Source organism: Sciurus vulgaris, assembly GCF_902686455.1.
Source record: "Sciurus vulgaris genome assembly, chromosome: 15".
Classification (NCBI taxonomy): Eukaryota; Metazoa; Chordata; class Mammalia; order Rodentia; family Sciuridae; genus Sciurus; species Sciurus vulgaris.
In genome coordinates, this window is record NC_136476.1 from 51,307,461 (window position 1) to 51,334,593 (window position 27,133).

Below are 27,133 nucleotides of genomic sequence, written 5' to 3' on the forward strand. Positions count from 1 at the left end.
TGAATTATCTCACTTCATTTAAAATTAAAGACTGGAGGTATAGTTCAGGGTTGGAGTACTTGCCTACCACAGGAGAGATCTTGAGATTCATCCCTAGCACCATCCAAAAAAAAAAAGGAATGAAGGAAGAAAAAAAGGCAAGAAACTGACTTAGTAACAGGTAGCTGGAAAATGGGATTAATTAGTTCTAATGGAACAGCATCTAATTGTACCTGAATCAACAATATTACTTTTTCCTATTTATTCTCTGCTTTTTAAACAGGAGATCTAACATGCTGAAGTTTCCTACAAAAGAAAACATTAAATCATGTGTTCTCCCTTAATTTTGTTTCCACAAAAACATACCTGTACCACTTGTTTCTGTGGTTGTGTTGCTTGTATCTGTGTTTTTTCCCGAGCTCCTCGGCAACGGTCATTGCTCAATGAAGTCATCATGTACAGTATATACAAAATAGCGTATGTACAAAATAGAAAATCTGCAAGAAAGTAGGAAATCATGCAAATCATGGTAAAAGGCAAACATAATTCAGAGGAAAAGAAGACACATAAAACATAAAAGCTCCCTGGAACACAAATTTTCAAGAAATAGCACTTTAATATCCTAGATTTTGCTCGTAGCACTTTGGAGGACAGTGTGACAAAAACTGAACAAGAATCTTAGCAATGATAAATAAAAATCTGAAGGACAAATAATTTTAACCAGCAACCATTTTTACCACTATAGATAGGTACTGCTACTTGTAGTAACTACAAGATTTTACCCAGCAAAAAACAAAATTCAAAATGTGATCTAAGAAACAAGGTAAAGCTAGGGATATCAGTCAGTGACAGTTTGCCTAACATTAGGTGAGGTACAGGTTATGAACCACAGCATTCCAAAGAGACAAAAAACAATTGTGCAAGCCAGGCAAAGTTGCACACACCTGTAATCCTAGCAAAGGGAAGGCTGAGGCAGGAGGCTGTAAGTTTTAGGCCAACCTCAGCAACCTAGCAAGACCTCATCTCAAAATAGAAAACAATAAAGGGTTGCGGATGTGGCTCAGTGGTAAAGCACCTCTGGGTTCAATCCCCAGTATCCAAAAATGAAATAAAATAAAACAATAGTGCATAAATTCTCCTTCATTTATTTAACAATTATTTACTGAATAGCTATTAAGTGCCAAGCACATTTATTTTGGGAGGTACGAGAGATTGAACCCACGGGCACTTTACCACTGAGTTACACTCCCAGTCTTATTGAGGCAGGGTCTCACTAAACTCCAACTTGCAACCCTCCATATCAGCCTCACAGGTTGCTGGAATTGTAGTCATGCACCACCAAACCCAGTAAAAATCCATAAACTTTCAAAAAAAAAGAACATGATTTTCAGAAGTTACTACTTCACCTTTTTGGATGGCTACGAACAATTTTTTGTTTTTAATTTTAAAAACAGGGCCAGGATTTTAAAAATTAATGACTTTTTTCCCTTAACTAGGTGATCATACATGGGTCTTTTGTTCTTTATAATTAGGTTGTGAAAATATCATACACCATTAATCACACACTTCTATCATACTATAAAATCTAAAACCAAAACCATAATACATATTAAAACCAATGTCAAAATAAAATATTCTACTCAATAGTAAAATCTGAAAGCAATATATATTTGAAAAAATTGCCTTTTAAAATTAAAAAAAAAAAAAAAAAAAAAAAAAAAAAAATCAGTCAGAGCAAGCCTGTAATCCCAGCCACCCCAAAAGCTTCAAGACCTCAGCAACATAGTGAGAACTGTTTCAAAAACTAAAAAGGGAGCCAGGCGTGGTGGCACATGCCTGTAATCCCAGAGGCTGGGGAGGCTGAAGAGGCTGAGGCAGGAGGACTGTGAGTTCAAAGCCAGCCTCAGCAACTTAGTGAGGCCCCAAGAAACTCAGTGAGACCCTGTCTCTAAATAAAATATAAAAAAGGGCTGGGGATATGGCTCAGTGGTTAACTGTCCTTGAGTTCAATCTCCAGTACCAAAATAAATTAATTAATAAACAAATAAATAAAAGGGGGGTGAGGGATGTGGCTCAGTGGTAGAGCACCTGCCTAGCATGCAGGGAGCCCTGGGTTCAAATCCCAACACCGCAAACAAAATTTAAAATAAATTAATTAATTAAAAGGGTGGGAAATGTAGCTGAGTAAAGTATCACTGGGTTCACTCTCCAGTATTGCAAAAAGGGGAGAGAAAAAAATACTTGGAATATTTGTGTGGGGGGGAGTCCATGTACAAAATATCTGGATAATTTCTTATCATAATGACCTAGAAGTAGTGGGGGAGGAACAGAGGTTTGAGGCCAGTCTTAGCAACTTAGTGAGATCCTGTCTCAATATAAAAAATAAAAAGGGCTTGGCACAATGGCATACACTTGTGTGCCAGCAGCCCAGGACACTGAAACAGGATGATCAGAACTTAGCAAGGACCTAAGCAATTCAGTGAGAATCTGTCCCCCCCCCAAAAAAAAAACAGGGAGGGGAGTTGGGGGATAGCCGGGTTGGAGTTTAGAGATGTGTCTTAGTGGTTAAGGGTCCTTGGGCTCAATCCCTGATACCAAATAAATAAATAACCTAGAAGCATGAATAATTCTAATAGGTTAGGTCATTTAACAAGCCCTTAATTCTCTATCACAAGTCCCTTTAAATATTCTAGTACAAGACTACAAATTTTCCTAGTATCTATTTTTTTAAATTTTTTTTAAGTAGTAGATGGACACAATACCTTCATTTCACCTATTTATTTTTATGTGGTGCTGAGGATTGAACCCAGTGCCTCACACATGCTAGGCAAGCACTCTACCACTGAACTACAGCTGCACAGCACAAGAGCAAATGTGTGTGTGTGCACACACACACACTTTTTTTTAAGATAGGGTCGACTACAGTTGTGAGCTCTATGGTAGAGCATTTGCCCACCATAGGCTCTGGGTTCAATCCCAGAGCACCTCAAAAATAAATAAGACATGGTGTCTCACTATGTTGTCCGGGCTGGCCTAGAACTCCTGGCTCAATGATCAGCTTAACTCAAATAGGACTACAGACACACTGTGTCTAGCACTCCGAAACTATGTGTGGTGCTGAGAACTGAATCCAGGACCCTGCATGCTCAGGAAGCATTCTACCACTAAGGCATACCTACGGCCTTAATACTTTCTATACATTATTTTCCTTTGAATTCTTCAATACTTATCTTTATATTCTACCTATTCTATTTCTTCTTTGGCTTGCCTTCCTAACCTTAATATTTTCCTAACCTTAAAAAATAAAAAAATAGGGGCTGAGGTTGTGGTTCAGGTGAAGCATTTGCCTAGCATGTGTGAGGTACTGGGTTCAATTCTCAGCACCACATATAAATAAAAAATATAGGTCCATCAACAATTAAATAAGTAAATAAAGGAATAAAATAAAGGTCTATCAACATCTAAAAAATATATAAAAATAAAAATAAAAAAATAGCCAGGCACCATGGCACACACCTGTAACCCCAGCAGCTCGAGAGGTTGAGGCAGGAAGACCACAAGTTCGAAGCCAGCCTTGGCAAAAGTGAGATGCTAAACAACTCAGTGAGACCCTGTCTCTAAATAAAATACAAAATGGGGCTGGAGATGTGGCTCAGTGGTCAAGTGCCCCTGAGTTCAATCCCCAGTATTGAAAAAAATAAATAAGAATAAAAATACAGGGCTGGGGTTGTAGCTCAGTGGTAGAATACCTGCTTGCCTTGCACGTGTAAGGCACCAAGTTCAATCCTCAGCACCACATAAAAATAAATAAGCAAAGGTATTGTGTCTATTAAAATTTTTTTCAGTTGTACATAAAGTAAAATGCTGCAGAACCTAAAACATGTATATATTCCTAACCTAACACTGTAAACATAACTAGATGTTTATTTTGTTTCCTTCATTCAGTAGATGCCAATATAAGAGGAATTTGATAAACCTAATGAAATGACATACATGTTCAAGGCCCTGGGTTCAATTCCTAGTACCAAAAAAAAAAAAAAAAAAAAATCTGTATTAGCTGTCCTGATATTTTCTCAATAAGTCCTCTGTTAACTAGATTGCTAGACTGACATAGAAATAAAGGTCACAGGCATACTACTGAATTGCCTTTCACCTTATAATACCAATTCACATTATAATAGACAATTAACTAGACTATCTCATATGCTCAAAAGTCTAGTTTAAAAGATTTTACTATATTTGCAACGGCCTCTCAAGTCTCTAGAGTATCTACTTTGCATCCTATTTTGAGTTTTAACAACTAAGATTTTGTTGGTTTGAGTTGACTATTTTGGTTGTATTATATGGAAGAAAGTCAATTATTATGACATGATTATATTATTTTTAGAACTTTTCTGGGTTTAGAGGTCTCATGAATAAATGCAAATAAACAAGTACTTTCTTAAAACTGTGAAGTTTAAAACAAATACAAAGCATATCTGTATTTCTGAGGTGAAGGGAATCCATTTTGTCTAAAATCACCTTCAGCACTAACACCCTGTAAATCTATCTTAAGTATTATAAAATTAAACATGCAAGTCAGGCACAGAAGTGCATGCCTATATTCCCAGCAACTTAAGGGCTAAGGAGGATCCCAAGTTCAAGGCCTGCCTCAGCAATTTAGTAAGACCCTGTCTCAAAATAAAAAGGACTGGGAAGGGGCTGGGGCTGTAGATCGGTGCCGGAGTGCCTGCCGCACATGTGTTAGGCACTGGGTTCAATCCTCAGCACCACATAAAAATAAAGAAAAAAAAGACATGCTGTCCATCTACAACTACAAAAAAATTAAAAAAAAAAAAAAAAAAAAAAAAAAGACTGGGAGGGCTGGGGATATAGCTCAGTTGGTACAGTGCTTGCCTAGCAGGCACAAGGCCCTGGATTCAATCCCCAGCACCACCACCCCAAACCCCCCCCCCCCAAAAAAAAGACTGGGATGTAGCTCAGCGGTGAATTGTCTCTGGGTTCAATCCCCAGTACTGTAAAAAAAAATTAAAAGGATCAATATAAAATAAATTCAGACAAATTAAAGCAAATATTCAATCCAAACATACCAGTTTGAGTGGTGCTCTTAGGAAGAGAAAAAACATTTACACTTAAAAAAAAGAAAAATCAATTGTTTGCTTACAGATTCCAAACAATTCTTTTCATTGAAATGTTTCTTTTCCCCCACTGTTTTATACTATTGTTCATCAGTACTCCATTTATGAAAATAACCTAAGAGTACTAAAAATAACAAAATGTGCATTTCTCCTTACAGGAGGGCCATCTGCTGATAAAAATCTGCACGAACAAAAGGAATATACTTACACTAAAGTGAACTGAGTTTTTTTGGAGGGAGCTACAAGGGATTGAACTCAGGGGTACTCAACCACTGAGCAACATCCCCAGCCCTTATTTTGTATTTTATTTAGAGACAGGGTCTCACTGAATTGCTTAGCATCTTGTCTTTGCTGAGGCTAGCTTTGAACTCATGATCCTCCTGCCTCAGCCTCCTGAGTCACTGGAATTACAAGCGTGAATTGAGTTTTTAATTTACAAGAAATATTTCTATTACAATTAAACATAATATTGGTTACATAATATACACCTTAATATTCATTTGTTAATAAGGAAAATCATAAGCTTCAATGTATTTCAAAATATTAAAATTTTACTAATTTGCCAAGAACATTAAAACTTTATCTCTAATCTAAATATCAATTTAGAGCAAAATATTTCATAATGAACATAATTAGGTTATGAATAACAACCAAATTCCATGTGACACATAAGTGCATTGCCCATTTTATGTTTAAGAATTATTTGGAAACAACTTTTTCCTTTTTAATATATTGATCTACATTACATATTCATAAATAATTTTAGAGAAAAACCTTCCACTTAAAAAAGGCAGACGCATCTCTTAGAAAACAAAAGCATTAATGGCACTAGATCTAGCTCACAGGATATGCACATAAACAAATTTAGATAAGTTTGTTGTCTGACAACCATGAATCTACATACTAACAATGAAATGTCAGAATAGCTGACTTCCTATTCATAGAGTGTCTCAGCCTGGCATAATAGCATGCACCTGTAATTCCAGCAACCAGAGAGGCTGAGGCAAGAGGATCACAATTTTGAGGCCAACCTCAGCAATTTAGCAAGGCCTTTAGTGAGACCCTATCTCAAAAACAAAACAAAAGCTAGGGATGTAACTCAGTGATAAAGTATCCCTGGGTTCAATACCCAGTACCACAAGAAAGAAAGGGGAAAAAAGGAACATTGTAATGCAAAAACTATCCAACAAAACTTTCAGGGCTGGGGATACTTACTAGGTATGCATGAAGTCCTCAGTTCTATCCCCAGTACTTGCCCTCCACGGAAAAAAAAAAAAAAAAAAATATATATATATATATATATTTTTTTTTTCATATAAGAGAGATGGTATGAATTTGTTCCAATTATCCAGGAGGCTACGGCAGGAGGATCACTTAAGGACAGGAGTTCCTCAACAGCCTGGGCAACATAGTGACAAAGTGAGACCCCATCTCCAAAAAAAAAAAAAAAAAAAAAAAAAAAAAACAGACTCAGCTTTAGAACTGAGATTTTGAAAAACAAACATGGGGGTGGGGGTGGAATATGACTAAAATTCTCTGGAAAAACAGACTTCAGAAGATACATAACTGGGCTAGGTGCACACCTGTAATCCCAGCGAGTCAGGAGGCTGAGGCAGGAGGATCCCAAGTTCAAAGTCAGCCTCAGCAACAGTAAGGCACTAAGCGACTCACTGAAACCCCATCTCTAAATAAAATACAAAGAAGGTGTGTCCATCTACAACTAAAAACATAAGAACTGGGGTTGTGGCTCAGTGGTAGAGCACTTGCCTACACAGGTGAGGCACGGGTGGCATGGGTAATACTCAGCCACACTTAAAAATAAATAAAATAAAGGTATTGTGTCCATCAATAATGGAAAACACTAAATACACATACATACACACACACACACACACACACACACAATGTATAGGTGTATGTATATATATATATAAAGGATGGCCAGGCATAGGATGACCAGGAAGATCCCAAGTTTGAGGCCAGCCTCAACTTAAGTGAGACCCTGCCTCAAAATAAAAAAATAAAAAAAAGGGCTGGGAAGCTGAGCATGGTGGTGCATGCCTTTAATCCCAGCAACTTGGGAGGCTGAGGCAAGAAGCAAGAGTACTTCAAGTTCAAAGTCAGCTTCAGCAGCAACTTAGCAAGGCCCTAAGCAACTTAGTGAGACCCTGTCCCAAAATATTTTTTTAAAAATTATTTAAAAAAAAAGGGGGGGGGGGCTCAAAGGGTTAGGATGTAGCTCAGTAGTAAAGTGTCCCTGGGGGTTCAATCCCTGGTACCAAAAACAAGTAAAATTAAAAATTTAAAAAAAAAAAAAATCTTCAACTAACATACTATACTCTGTATGGGGAAAACATGTAATATCTACTGGAAACTGAACTATGTATAGTAAACATAATTCCCTCTTGAGCTGGGAATGTAGTTTAGTGATAGAACATTTGCCTATTATGCTTGAGGCATATCCAACTCCAGCATCACCAAAAAAGAAAAACAAACTTGCTTCTGCACAAGGACCCAGTTGCCAGAACTTATGAATTCAGTTTACACTTGTGTTCCATCCCCTGTATCACTCTCCACCCTCAAGAGCTCTACTACTCCGGAACAGGTTCCAAGAGAATTCTTAGAATAGAAACAGACAAGAACAAGAGATTCTAAAAATAATCCAGCAAAAATTCAAACAAGCATATCTCAGGTTCTTGCACTGCAGGAAGCACATCACTCAAATATATCCAGTCAAATTTTAAAACCCTTATTGACTCACTTCATCAAATTAAAGATATGATACATTTTAACACAAGTAAGAACTGCTGCTACATTTTTAGCTTCTTCAGGTGTTTGCATATTCTTTTCTTTGTCAATACTGGAGACTGTATCCAGGAGAGATCTACCACTGAGTTATTTAACCTTTAACCTTTTTTTTTTTTTTTTTTTTCTTTTTTTGTACCAGGGATAGAACCTAGGTCCCTTAACCACTGAGCCACATCCCCAGTCCTTTCCTTTATGCTTTATTTTGAAACAAGGTCTCACTAAGTCAGTAGGGCCTCCTTAAGTTGCTGAGGTTGGTTTTGAATTTGCAATCCTCCTGCCTCAGCCTCAGGAACAGCTGAGATTATAGGTGTTCACTGCACCCAACTTTCAAGGATTCTTTTGAAGGTTTAATAACAGTGAAACATTTGTGTTTTCCAAAGGCCTCAATCTAGAATGAACACTGATTAACTGCAACATGAATTTCTATAAAAGCTTATATAAACAAATAGCCAAATCCATTAGGACACTTAACTTAAAGGCATACAAAAAACACTGTTGGGAGTCAGGTGTGGTGGCTCTCACCTGCAATCCCAGCCTGTAATCCTAGCTACTCTGAGTCAGGAGGACTGCAACTTTGAGTTCAGTGTGGGCAATTTAGTGAGATCCTGTTTCAAAATAAAATTTTAAAAACTGGAGGGCTGGGGATATAGCTCAGTTGGTACAGTGCTTGCCTCACATGAAAGAACCCCTGAGTTCAATCCCCAGCGGCACCAAAAAAGAAAAAAAAAAAAAAAAAAGACTGGAGGTATAACTCAATGGTAGAGTACTTTCCTCACATGCATAAGGCTTTAAGTTCGATCCCTGGGAGCAGAGAACACTACTGGCCATGTGGGGTGGTCCAAACCTGCAATCCCAGCAATTCAGGAGGCTGGGGCAGATTCCAAGTTTAAGGCCAGTCTGGGCAATTTAGCAAAACCCTGTTTCAAAATTAAAAACAAACAAACAAACAAAGAGCCAGTGATGTAGCACAGTGGTAGAATGCATGCATAAGAACCTAGGTTCAATCCCTAGTACCACACACAAAAAAAGGAATCAGGATATAGCAGCTCAGAGACCCAAGCACCTGCACAGCATGAGGGAGGACCTGAGTTCAATAATCCCTGGTACCACAAAAACAGAAGGCCCACAGAGCCACACACCTATAGTCCCGACTATTCAGAAAGCTGACCTGCAAAGACGCCCAGGAGTTCAAAGTCAACCTGGGCAACATAAGCACTTTACCAAAACAAATTGGTGCAGCCACTCTGAAAAGCAGTATGGAGATTCCTCAGAAAACTCAGAATGGACCCACCTTTTGACCCAGTTATCCCACTCCTCAGTTTATACCTAAAGGACTTAAAATCAGCAAACTACAGTAACACAGCCACATCGATGTTTACAGCAGCTCAGTTCACAATAGCTAGATTGTGGAACCAACCTAGATGCCCTTCAACAGATGAATGCATAAAGAAACTCTGGTATATATACACAATAGAATACTATTCAGCTATAAATAATAATATTATGGCATTTGCAAATAAATGGATGGAATTGGAGAATATCATACTAAATGAAATAAGCCAAGCCCAAAAAACCAAAGGCTGAATGTTTTCCCTGATAAGTAAAGAATAATATATAATGGGGGTGGTGGGGTGGAGAACGAGAGAAGAATGGGGAACTTCAGATTATTTAGAAGGAAATGAGAGGGAGGGGGGTATGAAAAATGGTGGAATGAGACAGACATCATTACCCTATGTACATGTATGATTACATGAATGGTATGAATCTACATCATGTACAACCATAGAAACAAAATGATGTACCCCATTTGTGTACAATGAATCAAAATGCAGTCTGTAAAAAATTTAAAAATAAAAAAAAAAAAGAACAAAACAAAAAAGGAAAGCCAGGCCTGGTGTGGTAGAACATGAATTTAATTCTAGCTACTCAAGGAAGCTGAGGATCACAAGTTCAACCTGGGAAATTTAACAAAAAGTCTGGAGATGTAGCAGAGTACTTGCCTACTATGTGGGAGCTTCTATGTTGAACCCCCCAGTACTGTTTTAAAAAACAAAAAAAATGGGGCTGGGGTTATAGATCAGTGGTAGACCTAGCACATGAGAGGCACTGGGTTCGATCCTCAGCACCACATAAAAATAAACAATAAAGGTATTGTGTCCCTCTAGAACTAAAAAAAAATAACTAAATTAAATTTAAAAAAAGAATAACCGTGGCTGGGGTTGTGGTTCAGTGGTAGAACGCTTGCCTGGCATGTGTGAGGCACTGGGTTCGATTCTCAGCACCACATATAAATAAATGAATACAAGTTTATCGACATCTAAAAAAAAAAAGAATAACCTCAGAGATGCTATTTTACTCAATCACAAAGCCAATAAATACTACAGGGATTACCATTTAGACTGGCAAGGATAAGAACAGGTCCTCTGTATATAAATTCATTCCAAAATGCCTAAGCCAATAAGCAATGATACATTAACAGCAGCAAAGAAATGGTGTTTATTATGCACCAGACACCATTTTAAGAGTTTTATAAACAGTATTAAGTCATTAACCTTTCCAACAACACCCTGAGGGACATTAACACTACTACTCCCATTTTACAATCAAGAAACTAAGATATAAAGAGTCACAGCTAGTAAAGTGATAAAAACTAAAGATTCAAACCCCAGCCATCTGGCTCCATAATCTGAGCCATTATGCATTATTATAGTCCCCAACTTGGTTTATCAAGGCAGCAAAACTGCATACCATCACATGCATAGCTCCCGTCTGATGAGAAAAATCTGTTATGCCTCATAATCTCACTAAGCTCCCCAGTCTTCCAGATAACACAGGTACTCTCTTTGAGTCTATACTGCTATGTTTTTGTGACTGGTTATGCATTATTATGTTTAATTTCTAAACTGTGTCTTTTTTTTTTTTTTTTTTTAGAAAGAATCATTACTCTCAAACTTTTTCTGTGTTACTAAATTAATTTAAGAGATTAAGAATCTTTCTGGGGGCTGGGGTTGTAGCTCAGTGGTAGAGCTCTTGCCTACCATGTATGAGGCACTGGATTCACTCCTTAGCACCACAAAAAAATAAATAATAAAAAAAGGCATTGTGTCCATCTACAACTTAAAAAAAAAAAAAAAAAGGATACAAATTTTTTTTTTTTTTTTAAATCGTCCTGGGTGCAATTGTGCACACCTGTCCCAGCAACTTGAAAGGCTGAGGCAGGAGGATCAAAAATTCAAGATCAGCAAGTTGGTGAGACCATATCTCAAAAAATAAAGAGTTAGGGGATGTATCTCAAGTACTCCTGGGCTCAATCCCCAGGACCACAAAAATCAATTCAGGAGGCCCAGAAAAGCAGAAAAAGGAAGTCTACCCACCCAATCCACGGAGAATAAGACAACTAGGATTCCAAAGTATTCAACTAGGAGCCCTAATTCCATGTACTGCCCTGCATGCCAGAAGCTGACTAAGCTGATACTTTTATTCTCCACAGCTGCAGAGGGCAGGGTCAGACCTCTAGCAGCTGGTAGACAAGGCTGAACTCTCCTACACCCACACTTGGCAGACAGAAACCACAATGTTATCAGCTGTCCCATGCACATAACCCGCCCACAGAAAAAATGAGTGCTGAACTCCAACATTACAGAACATCAAATTTTATGTGGTACAGTCACACTTCAGGTTACCTAAGGTCAGGGAAAAGTATTTGACTGCCTACAGCTACTTCAATACATACATCCCATTTCAATCCTGTTTTCTCAAGGTTTTATTTTTTTGTTTTGTTTTGTTGTTTTTCCAGTCCTGGTACTGAACCCAGGTCTTCACAAATGCAAAGTAGGCACTCTACCACTGAGCTATGTATCCCCAGACCATAAGACCTGTGTTTAACCCAGCAGCTACCTAGTATTCTTTGTCTCCAGTTCCTTGAAAAGTCCATCATCAAAATCAGTCATCATCCTAAAAAAAACCCTGTACTATATATTATTGCACAAAGCCTATCAAGTTATAAACACACTACTTCAGATTATTCAAACAAGTGACTCTCAAATACCAAGAGAATATCTTCATTGAAAGATTATTACTTGCCGGGTGACACCTGTTATTACAACAGCTAGGGAAGTTGAGGCAGAAGGATCAAGGATTTTAAAGCCAGCCTCAGCAAAAGCAAGGTGCTAAGCAACTCAGTGAGACCCTGTCTCTAAATAAAAAGTACAAATAGGGTTGGGGTTATGGCTCAGTGGTTGAGTGCCCCAGAGTTCACTCCGGACCGATAGAAAAAAAAGATAACTATCAACAGATGAGGATGAGAAAAGAATCTCCTTTAAAAAAAGGGCCACAATCACATCAAAATATTTTCTATAAAATATCCACTTACATGAGTATATTTAGTAACATCCTTATGAATTCAGTATTTATAATTTTTGTTAAACACACAAAGTCTGGGATTTTTCATTGTTTTCCTTTATACCCTGCACCATTTACATTAGATTCTGTTCACCTTCATATGTATTACCATCTGGACTTGCTTCCCCAGAATCTGCAACCATTCACATTCACAACAGAATACCTACATTCTGCTTTTTGCTTCCAATGTTCATTTCTGATACCTACCAGGTTTCTCAGCAACTCCAGTAATAACTACTATATATTTATGCTATTACCTCCTGCCACATTCTGATCCTATGATGGCTCAATGGGCCTAAGAAACCAACAAATGACAAGTTAGCAGGAGCCCAGAAAAACATCTACTCCATGAAACACTAGAAAGCCTCAACCCAGATTTGTCGTCATTAGCTTCATGTGCCATACATCCATGTCCACATATCAATACTGACAATAACTACATAAGCACCAGGAATTTCTCATTATCAAATGAACCTTAAAATGATGGAAGGGACTTCAATCCCAGTTTCATGGGAGGCTGAAGCAGGAGGATTGCAAGTTCAAAGCCAGCCTCAGCAACTTAACAAGGCCCTAAGCAATTTAGCAAGGCTCTGAATCTAAATAAAACATAAAAAGGGCTGGGGATGTGACTCAGTGGTTAAGTGACCCTGGGTTCAAGCCCTAGTACAAAAAAAAAGAAGAAAAAAAAGTTTGAAACCAGCTGTTTTACCTCAGTGAGATCCTGTCTCAAAATTTAAAAAACAAAAACAAAAAATGCTGCCCCAATTCAAAAAATAAAAATAGGGGGCTGGGGATATAGCTCAACTGGTAGAGTGCTTGCCTAGCATGCACAAGGCCCTGGGTTCAATCCCCAGTACCACCAATAAACAAATAAATAAACAAACAAAAATAAAAACTCTAGAAGATCGGATTACTATTCATCACCGTCTCTGGTTGCAAAATATAATCATTTAGGAAATTTCTAAAAACAGATGACTTCCATGTTCTACAAAAATCAGAGCTGGGCACTATGGCACATGCCTGCAATCCCAGTGGCTCCCGAACCTGAGACAAGAGGAAGGATTGCAAGTTCAAAGCCAGCCTCAGCAATTTAGTGAGGCCTAAGCAACTTAGTGAGCAACTAAGTTTTTTGTCTCAAAAAATAAGCAGGGCTGGGGATATGGTGCAGTAGTTAAGAACCTCTGGATTCAATCCTTGGTACCAAAAGAAATAAAGAAGGTCTAACAGGCTGGGGTTGTGGCTCAGTGGTAGAGCACTTGCCTAGCATGTTTGAGGCAGTGGGTTTGAGTCTCAGCATCACATATAAATAAATAAATGTCCACTGAAAACTAAAAACAATTTTTTAAATTTTAGGAACAAAAAAGACCTGGGGATGTAGTTCAGTGACAATTTAGTTTTGTTTTGTTTTTTTAACTAAAACTATATAAAGTTTAACTAAAACTATATAAAGTTCATGGATTAAACAGAATTTATAAATTTAAAAAAATTAGAAAAAAAAAAAAAAGGCCTTGGATGTAGTTCAGTGACAATTTACCAAATTTGAACATTGGTCAAATTTCCAGTACCCCTCCCCTCCAAAAAAAAAAAAAAAAAAAAAAAAATGCTCAGAACAGAATCCAGATATTAATATTGTTTTCAAAAGTTAGCCAAGCAGTTCCCCCAAAGTTCAACAGTTACCAAAAAAACAAGCAATTCTACTCTACATATCAAAGAGAATTGAAAACATGCTCAACAAGAAATATGTATTAGTCATAATAGCCCAAAGTAGAAAAAATCAAAATGTCTATCAACTGATGAATAAATGAAACATAGTATAAATGCCTAATAGATTCTTTTTCACAATACCTTTGTTTATTTTTATGTAGTGCCAAGGATCAAACCCATTGCCTCACATGAGCTAAGCAAGTGCTCTACCCCAGCCCCACAACAGAATATTATTAAAGTATTAAAATGAAGTTCTGATACATGCTATCACATTGATAAATTTTCAAAATATCATGCTAAGTAAAATAAAGTCACAAAAGAACATTTAGGGATATCATATGATTCCATTTATATGCCATGTTCGGAATGGACAAATCCATGGAGACAGAAAGTATACTGGTGGTTGGCAGAAGCTGGGGGGAGGTATAAATGGGAGCATCACTAATGTTTGTAGGGTGGTGAAAATATTCTGTAATTAGTGGTAATGTTTATACAACCTTGTCAATATTCTAAACACCACTGATCTGTAATTTGAAAGGATGAGATGAGCACACTAGGACACAGCTGTCTAAAATTCCTGCAACTCAGGAGGCAGAGACAGGATGATTATAAATTTGAGGCCAAACTCAACAACTTAAGTGAAACCCTGTCTCAAAAAAATGGGGGTAGGGCCTGAGAATACAGTTCAATGGTAGTGTACCCCTTGGGTTCAATCCCCAGTACAGTCCTTCCCCCCAATACAAAATGAAGGGATGAATTTTTGGTGTATGAATAATATCTCAATTTTAAAAAGACTCCAGCTTTCTAATATGTAGTCAGGATGTCAAACCTTCACTACACAACAGTGGTTCTCAAAGTGTTGTGTTTAGACCAGCAGCATTAGTATCACCATTTACAAATGCAAATGCAGGGCCCATCCTAGACCTACCATATCAGAAATTCTAATTAAACCAGACTTGATTACACACTAACATTTGGCACTCAACTGTCACAAATTTACAAATATTTCACAAATAATTTCTAGCAGTTCAGTGCACCCATTAAAAGCTATTTCAAGACAAACCTATGTAATCTCTAGCTATCGTCATAAACTAAAATATAAAAAAAGCGTTAAATGTATCAATCACACAGTTCTTTATTCTTCAAATTTCCTCATGAACCCAGGAGATAGTCCTGGTTTTATCTAAATTTTTTTAAAAAATCACATAGGTTTTATTAGAATAACATCCTTATTTCTGTTCACTTTTCCCCAAAACAAATTATTTTAAATAGGTCAATTACCTGAAAAATGTATCAATCAAAACAGTTATGCACCAGGCCCAGGTGGCACATGCCTATAATTCAACATACACAGGAGGTTGGGGCAGAACTGCAAATGAGGCCATCCTCAAGTGAAACCCTGTCTCAAAATAAAAAGGGGCCGAGGTGGGCTGGGGATGTAGCTCAGTAACAGCAACCTGGGATCAAATTAAGGCCTTCTATATATACCTTCCTTAACACTTTCCCTGCCATCAACATAGTGTTCACCATGCAAGTCAGGAGTTATCATTTGTATTCCTAAAGCTTCCTCTTCATCTTCAGAGGAATAATTTAGATAACACTTTACGGTTTTGAGTGCTATGTTTTTTGTTTGGTTTTTGGTTCTTGGGATGGATCAAGAGCTTATGAATACTAATCACAGGTTCTACCACTGCACTACACCACCAACCTCTGTGCAGTAGTAGGTTTCTCTTTTCTTTCGTGTTTTAAACAAGGTCTTACTGTGTTGTCCAAGGTGACTTTGATCTCCTGGGCCAAGCGATCCTCTTGACATGCCACAGGACACAGATACTAGCTTTGATATGTTGCTGTTATATACAGAGCCCAGGAGTTAAAAGGTATCTTATTCAACTATAGTATCATCACTGCCTCTTCTCTACTACATTAAAACTACAAGTCCTTATTTACCTGATTTGTTTTGGTTTTGTATACTAGGAATTGAACCCAGGGGCCCTCAACCACTGAGCCACATTCCCAGTCCTTTTTATATTTTATTTTGAGACAGAGGCTGGTTTTGAACCTGTGATCCTCCTGCTTTAGCCTCCCCAGAAACTGAGATTACAGGCATGTACCATTATGTTCGGTCTGAACTTGCTTAATTATAAACTGATGCCCAAGTGCACTGATTGATCTTACTAGACTAAAACCTGGCAACACAATAAAATACAATTATTTGCTTTCCATATTCCCTACATTTTGGTCAAATTGGCCTTGCCATTCTTGCAAATATTACCTACTTTTTTGCCTCCACCTTTCTCAAACATGTTTTCTCAAGTGTATTGAGCATACCCTTCATTTTCTCTGTTCCTCATTGAGAACATCAATTACTTTCTATATGTCAATAATAAATGGGACTGGGCACAGTGGTGCACACCTGTAATCCCAGCAGCTTGGGAGACCGAGGCAGGAGGATCAAGAATTCAAAGCGAGCTTCAGCAACAGCGAGGCACTAAGCCACTCAGTGAGACCCTGTCTCTAAATAAAACACAATAAAGGACTGGGGATGTGGTAGTGGTTGAGTGCCCTGAGTTCAAAACAGGGTACCCCAAAAATAATAATAATAAATGGGGCATTTTAGGGTCATATAACCACTTACTAAATAGCAAGAGTTGTTTTGTTTTTTTTTTTTTTGTGGAAGATTAAGCTCAAGGCTTCATACATGCCAAGGCAAGCACTCTACTACTGAGTCATATGTACAATCCCCAGAGACTGAGTTCTACAAAGGTCCATAATCCCAGCTATTCAGGAGGCTGAAGCAGGAGAATGGCATATTTGAGACCTGTCTGGGCAGTTTAGCAAGACCTTGCCTCAAAATAAAGTGCTGGTATAGCTAAATGGTGGAGGACTTCCATAGCATGTGTGAGGCCCTAGGTTCAATTGCCAGTACCATTTAAAGAAAAAAAAAAAAAAAAATTAAAGTACTTGAAGCTTGACCCACCCCCCACCCCACCCCCGCCCCAGTATTGGGGATTTCACCTAGGGGCACTTTACCACTGAGCTACATCCCCAGCCCTTTTTATGTGGAGGCTGGCCTAGACCTCCTGAGTCACTGGGATTACAGGTGTGCTGCTACCACAATTGGCAGAATTCGAGTTCTGAGTTTTTTGGGTTTGTTTTTTTCTTTCTTTGGGTTTTTTTTTTTTTTTTTTTTTTTTTTTTTTTTTTGAGCATGGGGGTACTGGGGATTGAACCCATGGCACTTAACCACTTAGCCACATCCCCAACCCTTGTTTATATCTTATTTAGAGACAGGGTCTCTCTGAGTTGCTTAGGGCCTTACTAAATTGCTGGGGTTGGCTTTGAACTTTTAATCCTCCTGCCTCAGTCTCCCTAGTCACTGGGATTACAGGCTCGTGCTACAGCACTTGGCCAGAATTTGAGTTCTTAAGTATAATTTTACAGCCTTCTCTCTTTTCTCACTAACCTATCAATTGCCACTTCTCAGTACTGTATGTCTGATGTCCTCATAGGATGCATCTAAACTGGCACAGATGTCAATTCATCACGCTGCTTGGCACAGCTAGTAAAATCAGAATAAAAAACAAAGAAAAGCAGGGATTTTTTTTTCTTTTTCTTTAAAGCATAGTATTTCAATTCAACCCAATGTTTTGACTAAACTCCAACATATAAAATAGATGAAAGTGAAAACAATCTAAACAATAGAGCTGTTGCCTAGCATGTGTGAGGTTCTGGGTTCCATCTCTACCACCCTCAAAAAAAAGAAGAAAAGTGAAACTGGTAAAACCTGGCATAGGAAATCAACGATCCCACCTGTGTATCCCATCCCTCCTCCTTCACACATTACAAAACCCTTATCAGTTTGCACCTGGCTGTATTCCCAGATAGCAATATTTCACATAGGTAAAGGAGTACAGTAGTGTGATTAAGAGCACAAGTTTAGAAGTCAGATCTGGAGTCCACAAATTTCAAGATTAGGCAACAAAGGACAAGTATCTCACTGTTTCCCAAATCTGTGAGGAGCAGCAAACAAAATATACTTCAAATGCTTAGTTACCATAAGAGGTAACAATTATAGGACTAATGGACACTGGCTACTTTTTTTTTTCCTGTTCAATCTCTTCATTTCAAAATATTAAACTCATTTTTCAAAAAGACTTTAATAATTCACTGCAGAATGGCTTAAATACCATAAAATTCATCATCCTTAAGTATATAATTATTTTTAGTAGATATTTACCAAGCTGTGCAATTAGCACCACTGTCTAGCTATCATCCCCCCAAAATCCTCTTTCCTTTCTCTTCTCTGATAGCTGGGCAAACTATCAGATACCTAAGTTTGCTTAGCTACATCTCACTGTGCAAGCTCCATCCCATTACAACTGGGCCTTTTAGTAAAGTTTAAAAAATAAACTCTTCTGTGGAATAAAATAGTAAATGGCCCATCCTAACAAGGATTTTTATTCCTTTGACACCTGGATTGCGCTGTAGTACACAGAAATATTTCTCTACCATCACCTTAACACTTCCAACTATAATGAATGTAGAAGGCATTAAATAAACTGAAGTACCGAAGTTAAGAATGTTCAATAGATCATCTGGTTTCCAACAATTTTTGATTTTTTTTGGGGGGGGTGCTGGGGATCGAACCCAGGGCCTTGTGCTTAAAGACAAGCACTCTACCAACTGAGCTATCTCCCCAGCCCCCGGTTTCCAACAATTTGAAGGAACATTTTACCAAATAATTATATTATGGCAGAAAGTTTCTAATCAAAATAAAACAAGATGGGCTGGGGCTATAGCTCAGTGGTAGAGTGCTTGCCTCGCACCTGCAAGGTACTGGGTTCAATCCTCAGTACCACACAAAAATAAAGATGTTGTGTCCATCAACAACTAAAAAATATTTTTAAAAAATAAAACAAGAGCTTGGGGCTGGGGTTGTAGCTCAGTGGTAGAGCACTTGCCTCGCGTGCATGAGGCACTGAAAATAAAATAAAGGTACTGTGTCCATCTACAACTAAAAAGAAAACAAAAATTTTTTTAAATAAAACAAGATCTTGATGGGAGTGAAAAGAATTAAGGAATTAAATTTACTATTTAAATTTGACCTAAACAGGTATGGTAGTGCATGCCTATAATCCCACCTACTGGGAGGCTGAGGCAGAAGGATCAGAAGTTTAAAGTCAGCCTTGGCAACTTGGTGAGACCCATCTCAAAATAAAAAAAGTATTGGGGATATAGCTCAGAGAGGTAGACTGCTTCGGGGTTCAATCCCCAGTACTGGAGGGGAGGGGAGGGGAGAGGAGGGGAGGGAAGGAGGGAAGGAGGGAAGGAGGGAAGGAGGGAAGGAGGGAAGGAGGGAAGGAAGGAAGGAAGGAAGGAAGGAAGGAAGGAAGGAAGGAAGGAAGGAAGGAAGGAAGGAAGGAAGGAAGGAAGGAAGGAAGGAAGGAAGGAAGGAAGGAAGGAAGGAAGGAAGGAAGGAAGGAAGGAAGGAAGGAAGGAAGGAAGGAAGGAAGGAAGGAAGGAAGGAAGGAAGGAAGGAGGGAGGGTTGGATATGTAGATTAGTGATAGAATACCCCTGGTTTCGATATCTAGCACTGCAAAAATAATAATAACAATATTAAAAAAGAATTGAAGCCATGAGCAGTGACACATACTTGTAATCCCAGCAACTCAGCCTGAGGAAGGAGGATCACAAGTTCCAGGTCAGTCTCAGCAATTTAACAAGACCCTGTCTCAAAAACAAAAAACAAAAAAAGTGGGCTGGAGTTATGGCTCAGTGGTAGAGCATTTGCCTAGCACATGTGAGGCATGGCATTCAATCATCTGCACCACATAAAAATAAATGCAAGAAAGGTATTATGCCCATCTATAACTAAAAATTATTTATATATGTATCATTAAAAAGTGCTAGGGATGTAGCTCAGTTGTAGCACACTTCTAGGTTTAATCCCCATTATCAAAACAATTTAACTATACAAATTAAAAAGAAAAATGTTTATTGTAACTGACTTACATTAATAACTTTGTTTCTCATTTGTGAGATGCTACAAATAAACTACCAGTCAGGCTAAAAAGAGATACAATTATGATATGAGTAATTAAAGTAACAACAGGGGGCTGAGGTTGTGGCTCAGAGATGGCTCAGAGATAGAGCACTCGCCTAGTACATGTGAGGCACTGGGTTTGATCCGCAGCACCACATAAAAATGAATAAATAAAATGGGGTATTGGGCTGAGGTTGTAGCTCAGTGGTAGAGTACTTGCCTAGCATGTATGAAGCACTGGGTTCAATTCTCAGCACCACATATTAGGAAATAAAATAAAGGTTCACTGACAACTAAAAAATATTTTTAAAAAAATAAAAAAATAAAATCTGGGTATTGTGTTCATCTACAACTAAAAAAATTTTTTTAAATAAATAAGTAAAAAATAGAGTACCAAAGGGATAGGGGTGTAGCTCACAGGTCGAGTCTGTATTCCAGATGCAAGAGTTCCTGGCTTCAATCCCCAGCACAGTAAATAACAAGTGTTTGTTTGTTTGTTTTGTTGTGGTACTGTGGAGTGAACCCAGAGCCTGGCACGTTAGGCAAGCCCTCCACCACTGAGTTACACATCCAGCCCTTACACCTTCTACAGTGAACTTGCTATATTTTTCAAAACAATGTCTTAAGCATGCAAAGTATGATCACACCTCTTTTTTTTTTGGGGGGGGCAGGCAGGAGGAGGGAATATTACTAGGGATTGAGCTCAGAGGTACTCTACATTGAACTACATCTCCAGCCCTTTTTATATTTTCTTTTGAGACAGAGTCTTACTAAATTGCCCTGGCTAGCTATTATACCTGGGCATGACCCCACTTATTTAAAAAAAAAAAAAAAAAAAAGTTCAGGATTATACCTGAGTAGTAGAGTGCTTGCCTACCATGCATCAGGTTCTGGGTCTGATCCCAGAACAATGAAAATAAAAAAATACATATATTTTATGTAAAGAAAAAAGGGTAAGGAGCTGCGCAGTGTGCATACCTATGATATAAGCTACTTGGAGGCTGAGATTAGAGAATTGCAACTGAGGACAATACAGCTCAGTGGCAGAGTGCCTACACAGCATGCACATATCACTGGGTTCAATCCCCAGTACCACAAAAACAAATAAGAAAAACAGGTAAGCATTTATATCAATATCTTAAATCATTAGTTATCTTTATCATTATTTTTCAAATTTTTGAAAATTGCTTTCAAGTAAAATAGTTCCAAATAGCCTGACCCAAAAACATACTCTAAAATGGAAATTTATTAATTAATTTGAAAAAGGGAGGTGGCAAGCTCAGTCTAGAAGGCTGTGCTGGAAATCAAACCCTAGGGCCTCTCAAATGCTAGGTAAAGGGCTGGGGATATGGCTCAGTTGGTAAAATGTTTGCCTCAAACGCTAAGTAAGCACTCTATCATTGAGGTATACTCTGGAATTAAAAGTTAGGCTTGGGCTGGGGTTGTGGCTCAGTGGTAGAGCACTTGCCTAGCATGTGTGAGGCACTGGATTAAATTCTCAGCAACTTTTTAATAAATAAATAAATAAAAATATACATTTTATAAAATGTATAAAAGTTAGGCTTATCAATTAGTCCTAAATCAAAACATTTTCTTCTAAATCTTGTTTCAGGGAAACTTACGGTTTGGGGTAGGGGGTGGTTGTTTTGGTGCCAAGAATGAACCCAGTACCTCATTTGGGCTAAGCACATCCTCTACAACTGAGTTGTCTCCAGCCTCTGAATCTGAACTTTTAATTAAGTACCCACTTATAGCTGCACACCTGTAATCCTGCAGACTCAAGAGGATCAAAAATTTGAGGACAGCTTAGGCAACTTGGTGAGACCTTGTCTCAAAAAAATTAATTAAAAGAGCTTAGAATATAGCTTAGCCATAGAGCACCCTGGATTCAATCCCCAGTAGCACAAAATAAATAAATAAATAACCACTTATTTTCTTGTTTAATGATTTGACAATGCCAAATCTTACCAAATCCAGCAGTCAAAGAACACACAGTTCAACCAGGCAGACACACATAATACAATCAGCACTAAATACCTTGTTCAAGTCTATGAGGTTGCAAAGATATTGTAGATTTTAACATGCTAGTGTGGGAAGCAGCATGTTATGGTGGCAAATATAGTCCAAAGACCCTCTCTAAAGAGACTGGGCCCACAATCTCAATTGAGCCTTAGTGAGTATTCAGAGTATTTTTGTATAGACGTTGAAGAAAAGTGACAAAAAGAGAAAGACAAGAACAAAGGAAAGAGCCCGGCATAGTGGCATACACTTTTAATTCTAGTAAGTCAGGAGGCTGAGGCAGGAGGATCACAAGTCTAGAGTCAACCTCAGCAATTTAGCAAGGCCATAACCAACTTATCGCAAAATAAAAAATAAGAAAATGAAAAAGACTAGGAAATGTGCTCCTGGGTTCAATTGCAGGTACAAAAAAAAAAAAAAAAGAAGGAAAAAAAAGTAAGGAAGAACCATGTGTGGTTGTGCATGCCTGTAATCCCAGTCAGGAGGCTGAGGAAAGAGGATTGCAAGTTGGCAGCCAGCATGAGCAATTTAGGGAGATTCTATCTCAAAAAAAAAAAAGTTTGGCTGGCTTGTGGTTCAGTTGTAGAGCACTCCTCTGGCATCTTTGAGGCACTGGGTTCAAGCCTCAGCACCACATAAAGATGAAATAAACACAATAAAGGTACTATCAGCACCACATAAAGATGAAATAAACACAATAAAGGATAAAGGTACTATGTCCATCTATAACTTAAAAAAAAAAAAAAAAAAAAAAAAAAAAAAAAAACACAGCTGGGATGTAGCTTGGAGGTAGTACATGCTTGGGTTCAATTCCCAGAGACATGTTGAAAAAAATTTGTATAAACAGTATAAGTACTAGGTATTACTAGATTACGTACATACAATATAACTAAGAAAGTTGCTATGTGACATCTTAATAATAACATTAGCAATAAACAAAAGTTACAGCAAGCCAGAGGTGCAATGGCAGACACCTGTAATCCCAACTATTTGGGAGCCTGAGGCCAAAGGAATCAGTCTCTGCAAAACCATCTCTCTAAGTAAGTAAAATACTGGGGATGTGCCTCAGTGGTTAAGCACCCCTCGTTTCAAACCCCAGAATCAATGAGGAAAAAATATATACAGCAAAATGTCTAAATCCAAATGAGATTCCCTTCTCCACAAATAATCTTCAAAAGTTTCTCACTGAGACAGGCAAAGTGGCGCAAGCCTATGATGGTGCCAGGGGTTCCAGAGATTGAGGCAGGAGGACTGCAAACTCAAAGCCAGCCTCACAACTTGGCAAGGACCTAAGCAATTTAGCAAGACCCTGTCCCAAAATAAAAATGAAAAATAAATTAAAAAAAAGGGCTTGGAATGTGGTTCAGTGATTAAGCAAACCTGGATTCAATTCCTAATAAAAAAAAGTTTCTCATTGAGCTGGGCCTGGTGGCACATGCTGATAACCCACATAAACAGAAGGATGAGGCAGGAGGATATCAACTTCCAGGCCAGCCTCAGCAACACCCTGGGATCAATACCCAGCAGTACTTCACAATCTCAATATCTCTCTCTCTCTCTCTCTCTCTCTCTCTCTCTCTCTCTCTCTCTCTCTCTCTCTCTCACACACACACACACACACACACACACACACACACACACACACACACACAATATTATTCTCACTGGAATTTTTCTAGATTTTAGACCCAATCATCTATATACTCTATTAACCTTTAGAGTTCCAAATAAAGAAAGATAAGGCACACATTCCTAATAACTTTTAAAATGAGAAGCCAGTGGTGCATGCCTATAACCCCAGAGACTCAGGAGGGTGAGACAGGAGAACCACAAGTTCAAGGTCAGCCTCAGAAACTTAGCAAAATCCTAAGCAACTTAGGGAGACCTCATCTCAAAATGAAAAAAAAGGGGGGGGGGGGGCAGCTGGTGAGGATGTAACTCAGTGGTAAAGCACGACTGGTTTAATACCCAGTACCAAAAAGAGAAAATAGTAGACACTTAAATTGGGTTAAAACTTATTTCAAAATGTACCACATGCTTACATGGTGATACTCTCTACAGACACTCTCTTTGCCTTCCTTTAGGATCATCTCTACTGGGTTTTATAAACACCAACAAAAACTGCTGCTAGGATGTATCAAGGATTACTACCTCACCATTATCACCTTGGGTGCCGTAACACTTAGCTTTTAAGGACATTCCATTTACTCAAATTAATAACTAAGAGTAGACTGGTATTTGCTGACATATGAGTTACCTCAAAAGGAGAAATAAACAAAATGACATCAATTAGGTTAAGTGCAGAGAAACTTCACTATCTGTGAATTCATGCAGACTCCTGCTTTGGAGCAGGGATTATCCCTTTATAATACATTCCCCCTCCCCTGGAAAAAACTGTCATAAGACAGTTAAACAAAGTAAACCTTACCTCATAATTTTAAAAAGTACTTCAATATTTAAAGGATAATATCTTAAAAGTAAAGTCACTTCATACCAGTTCAAGCCTTCAAGACAGGATTATACTACCTACATGTATGTCATACTTTAGGAGGTTAGAGATAATGCCCAGTTTCCATTTAAAAAAAAAAAGAGAGAGCATATTGAAATAAACCCTTTCTTGTTCATGTTCTCTGACCATTTATCCCTGAATTAGTAAAAATCACTGATTAATAACAAGACACTCCTGGTGAGCATTGCACAGGCTTCACCATTTCCCAGGAAGGGGAATTAAAGGTGTTATGGCTCCAGTATAGTTCTAAAGGAAGTTACATGTGACTACTGCTAGTCTAGCCCACACTGAGGCCAGAGGAAACAAGAGTAGCTGGAAACAGGCAGAAGAAGCAATTACAATCCTTTCTCAAGGTCTCATTCTGTCCCATGCCAACACCACCAGCCATAGTTCAGTCACAAAGAAAATCTCCCCCAAAATACTCAATTATTGAGGGTCAGAGGTAGCAAGGAAGCAATTGGAGGAAATCAAGGGTATGGAAAAGAGCAGGACAGAGGTCAGGGGAAAATCTCTCACCACACATGTAAACTAGCCATAAGGAGAGAAATCAGGCAGAGCACACTGGTAGCAGCCAGAAGAGTGGAATGGGAAGCTAATCACCACTGAAAAGACTTAACAGCAAAGGAAGGATGGTCCTAGCAAGGGGGCCCTTCAGGCAGGTAAAAGATGATCAATCATCTCTACATCTCTACAAAGAGTGGAATCTATTCCCTTTCCTGAGATAAATGGGGGCCATACCAATGCCTGATGCCTGAGTTAGAGAAGAGTTTAGGTATAAATGGCATTTACCTTCCTTCCACCTTTATTTCTGGAACCAAAGTAAAAAGGATGTACAATTAACAGGATAAAGAAATACACTAGCCGAGCAGGGGAGCTCACCCCTGTAATCCCAGTGGCACCGGACGTTGAGGCAGGAGGATCACAAGTTCAAAAGCAGACTCAGCAACTTAGCAAGACACTGTCTCAAAATAAAAAATAAAAAGGGCTGGGGACGTGGCTCAGTGGTAGAGCGACCTGGGTTCAATCTCTGGTATGAAAAAAAAAAAAAGAAAAAGAAAAGAAATACACTAAATGGTTGGCATATCTATTGGTGAAAAAAGCCTTACCATGGTGGAAGAGAAAATATAAGAACTGAATTCACTAAAAATGTTAATTATATAACCTTCGAATAAAGATGATCTTTGGATGCCTTACTGAAGAAGGTAAAAAGCTCTCAATTGTTAAGACACACAGGTGCTATAGAAAGATGGCCTCAATACCGGCAGACTACGATTAGATGTAAGAGGTGGTAGTAAACTTCAGGATTATGTCAAACAGGAAATAACAGAAACGCGATAAGATAAACTCCTAAAGAGAACAGGGTAAGAGACCAGAGTGGTAACTGTGGAGATGCCTGAGCAACTAACTAGATCGAAAACTCAAGGAGAAAGGTGAGACAGCGATTCACCGGTAAAGAAAATTTAGTCGTAACGCATCAATGAAAGCATTTTGAATATTTAACAGCACTATACAGTTTACGAAGCGTTCTAGACCTACATTAAAGAAATAACTGTGACACAACCAGACTACAAGAACCAGGAGGAAGAAGGGAAACTCGGTCCCATCTAAGAATGATGCCCTCCAGATGAAAAAGTAAAATTGTACTACGCCAAGAAAAGGTATAGAGTTCAGAAGTTAGGCTTTAAGAGGGCCAGTCCCAGGACAAGCTCTGGGCGTGAAAGTGCAAAGTTGGCCAGGATGCGGAGCGACAGCGTGGAGGGAGAGCTCCAGCCCACCGCAGGAGACCGAGGTGGGAGAGAAAACCACACCCTCCAGGACAGAGACCCACGAGGGGGAAGGGTAGGCGCCCCTAGGGGCTGGGTGGGGCCGGGTCAAATAGGATTGAGGAAGGCATAAGAGGGAACAGGGCCACCCGAGAGGGAGAGGAAGGAGGGTGCCCGGGCCTGGACATACTAAGTAAGCGTGAAGCCAGCGAAAGAAGCTTGGCCCGGTCCTCACGGGCGGGCGCTAGGGTAGCCGAAAGATGGTTGGGTGCTCAGAAGACTAAAACCCAAGTCCAGAAAGCGCACACTGGCGCACTCAGGGTCCGAGAAGAGGGAAGGAAGTGGGGAGGGTGGCAATTACCGCTGCTGCTCTCGCTGGACTGAGAACCCGTCGCCGCCGCCGCCGCCGCTCGTTACCTGCCAATGTGCCTCTTACAAAGCGGCGGCGGCGGCCGAGGCGGCCCTGCCCGTCACGTGGCCTTTACGTCACGGGCCAGGGCGGAGCCAGGACACGTAGCTCGCGCGCGGCTGCCCAGCAGACTCACACAGCAAGCCGCCACTTTTACATACCAATTCGCCCCACATGGGAAAAGCTGGTATCTCAGAGCGCGCGAAAACCAGAAAAGGAGCAATTAAAGGAGAATTTATGGCATGTATCGTACTTGGAGTTATGAAGATAGTATTACCCACTGCCATACAGGTTGCCCACAACTGCAGCTCGTCGCGCTGTGATGACCTCATGAGGCACCACAAGTTGCACCCATGCG

The 27,133-nt window shown here is 39.0% G+C and overlaps 1 protein-coding gene across 10 annotated transcripts in view; it reads right to left on the reverse strand.

Moving 5' to 3' along the window:
• UBAP2 (ubiquitin associated protein 2) overlaps window positions 1-26,849 on the reverse strand; it is a 115,787-nt gene extending 88,938 nt beyond the window's left edge. For 3 of the 10 annotated variants that reach the window (XM_079113234.1, XM_079113235.1, XM_079113232.1), the window contains exons 1-2: window positions 26,728-26,849; window positions 346-476 (exon numbers count right to left, since the gene is read on the reverse strand). In XM_079113234.1, coding sequence (XP_078969360.1) covers window positions 346-435 — 90 coding nt within the window. In that variant the 5' untranslated portion in view covers window positions 436-476; window positions 26,728-26,849. Of the gene's footprint in view, window positions 1-345; window positions 477-26,727 lie in introns of those variants that run through there. The other 7 variants (XM_079113229.1, XM_079113233.1, XM_079113239.1 and 4 more) reach the window with 5 other exon arrangements.
• Between the last annotated feature and the right edge of the window lie 284 nt (window positions 26,850-27,133).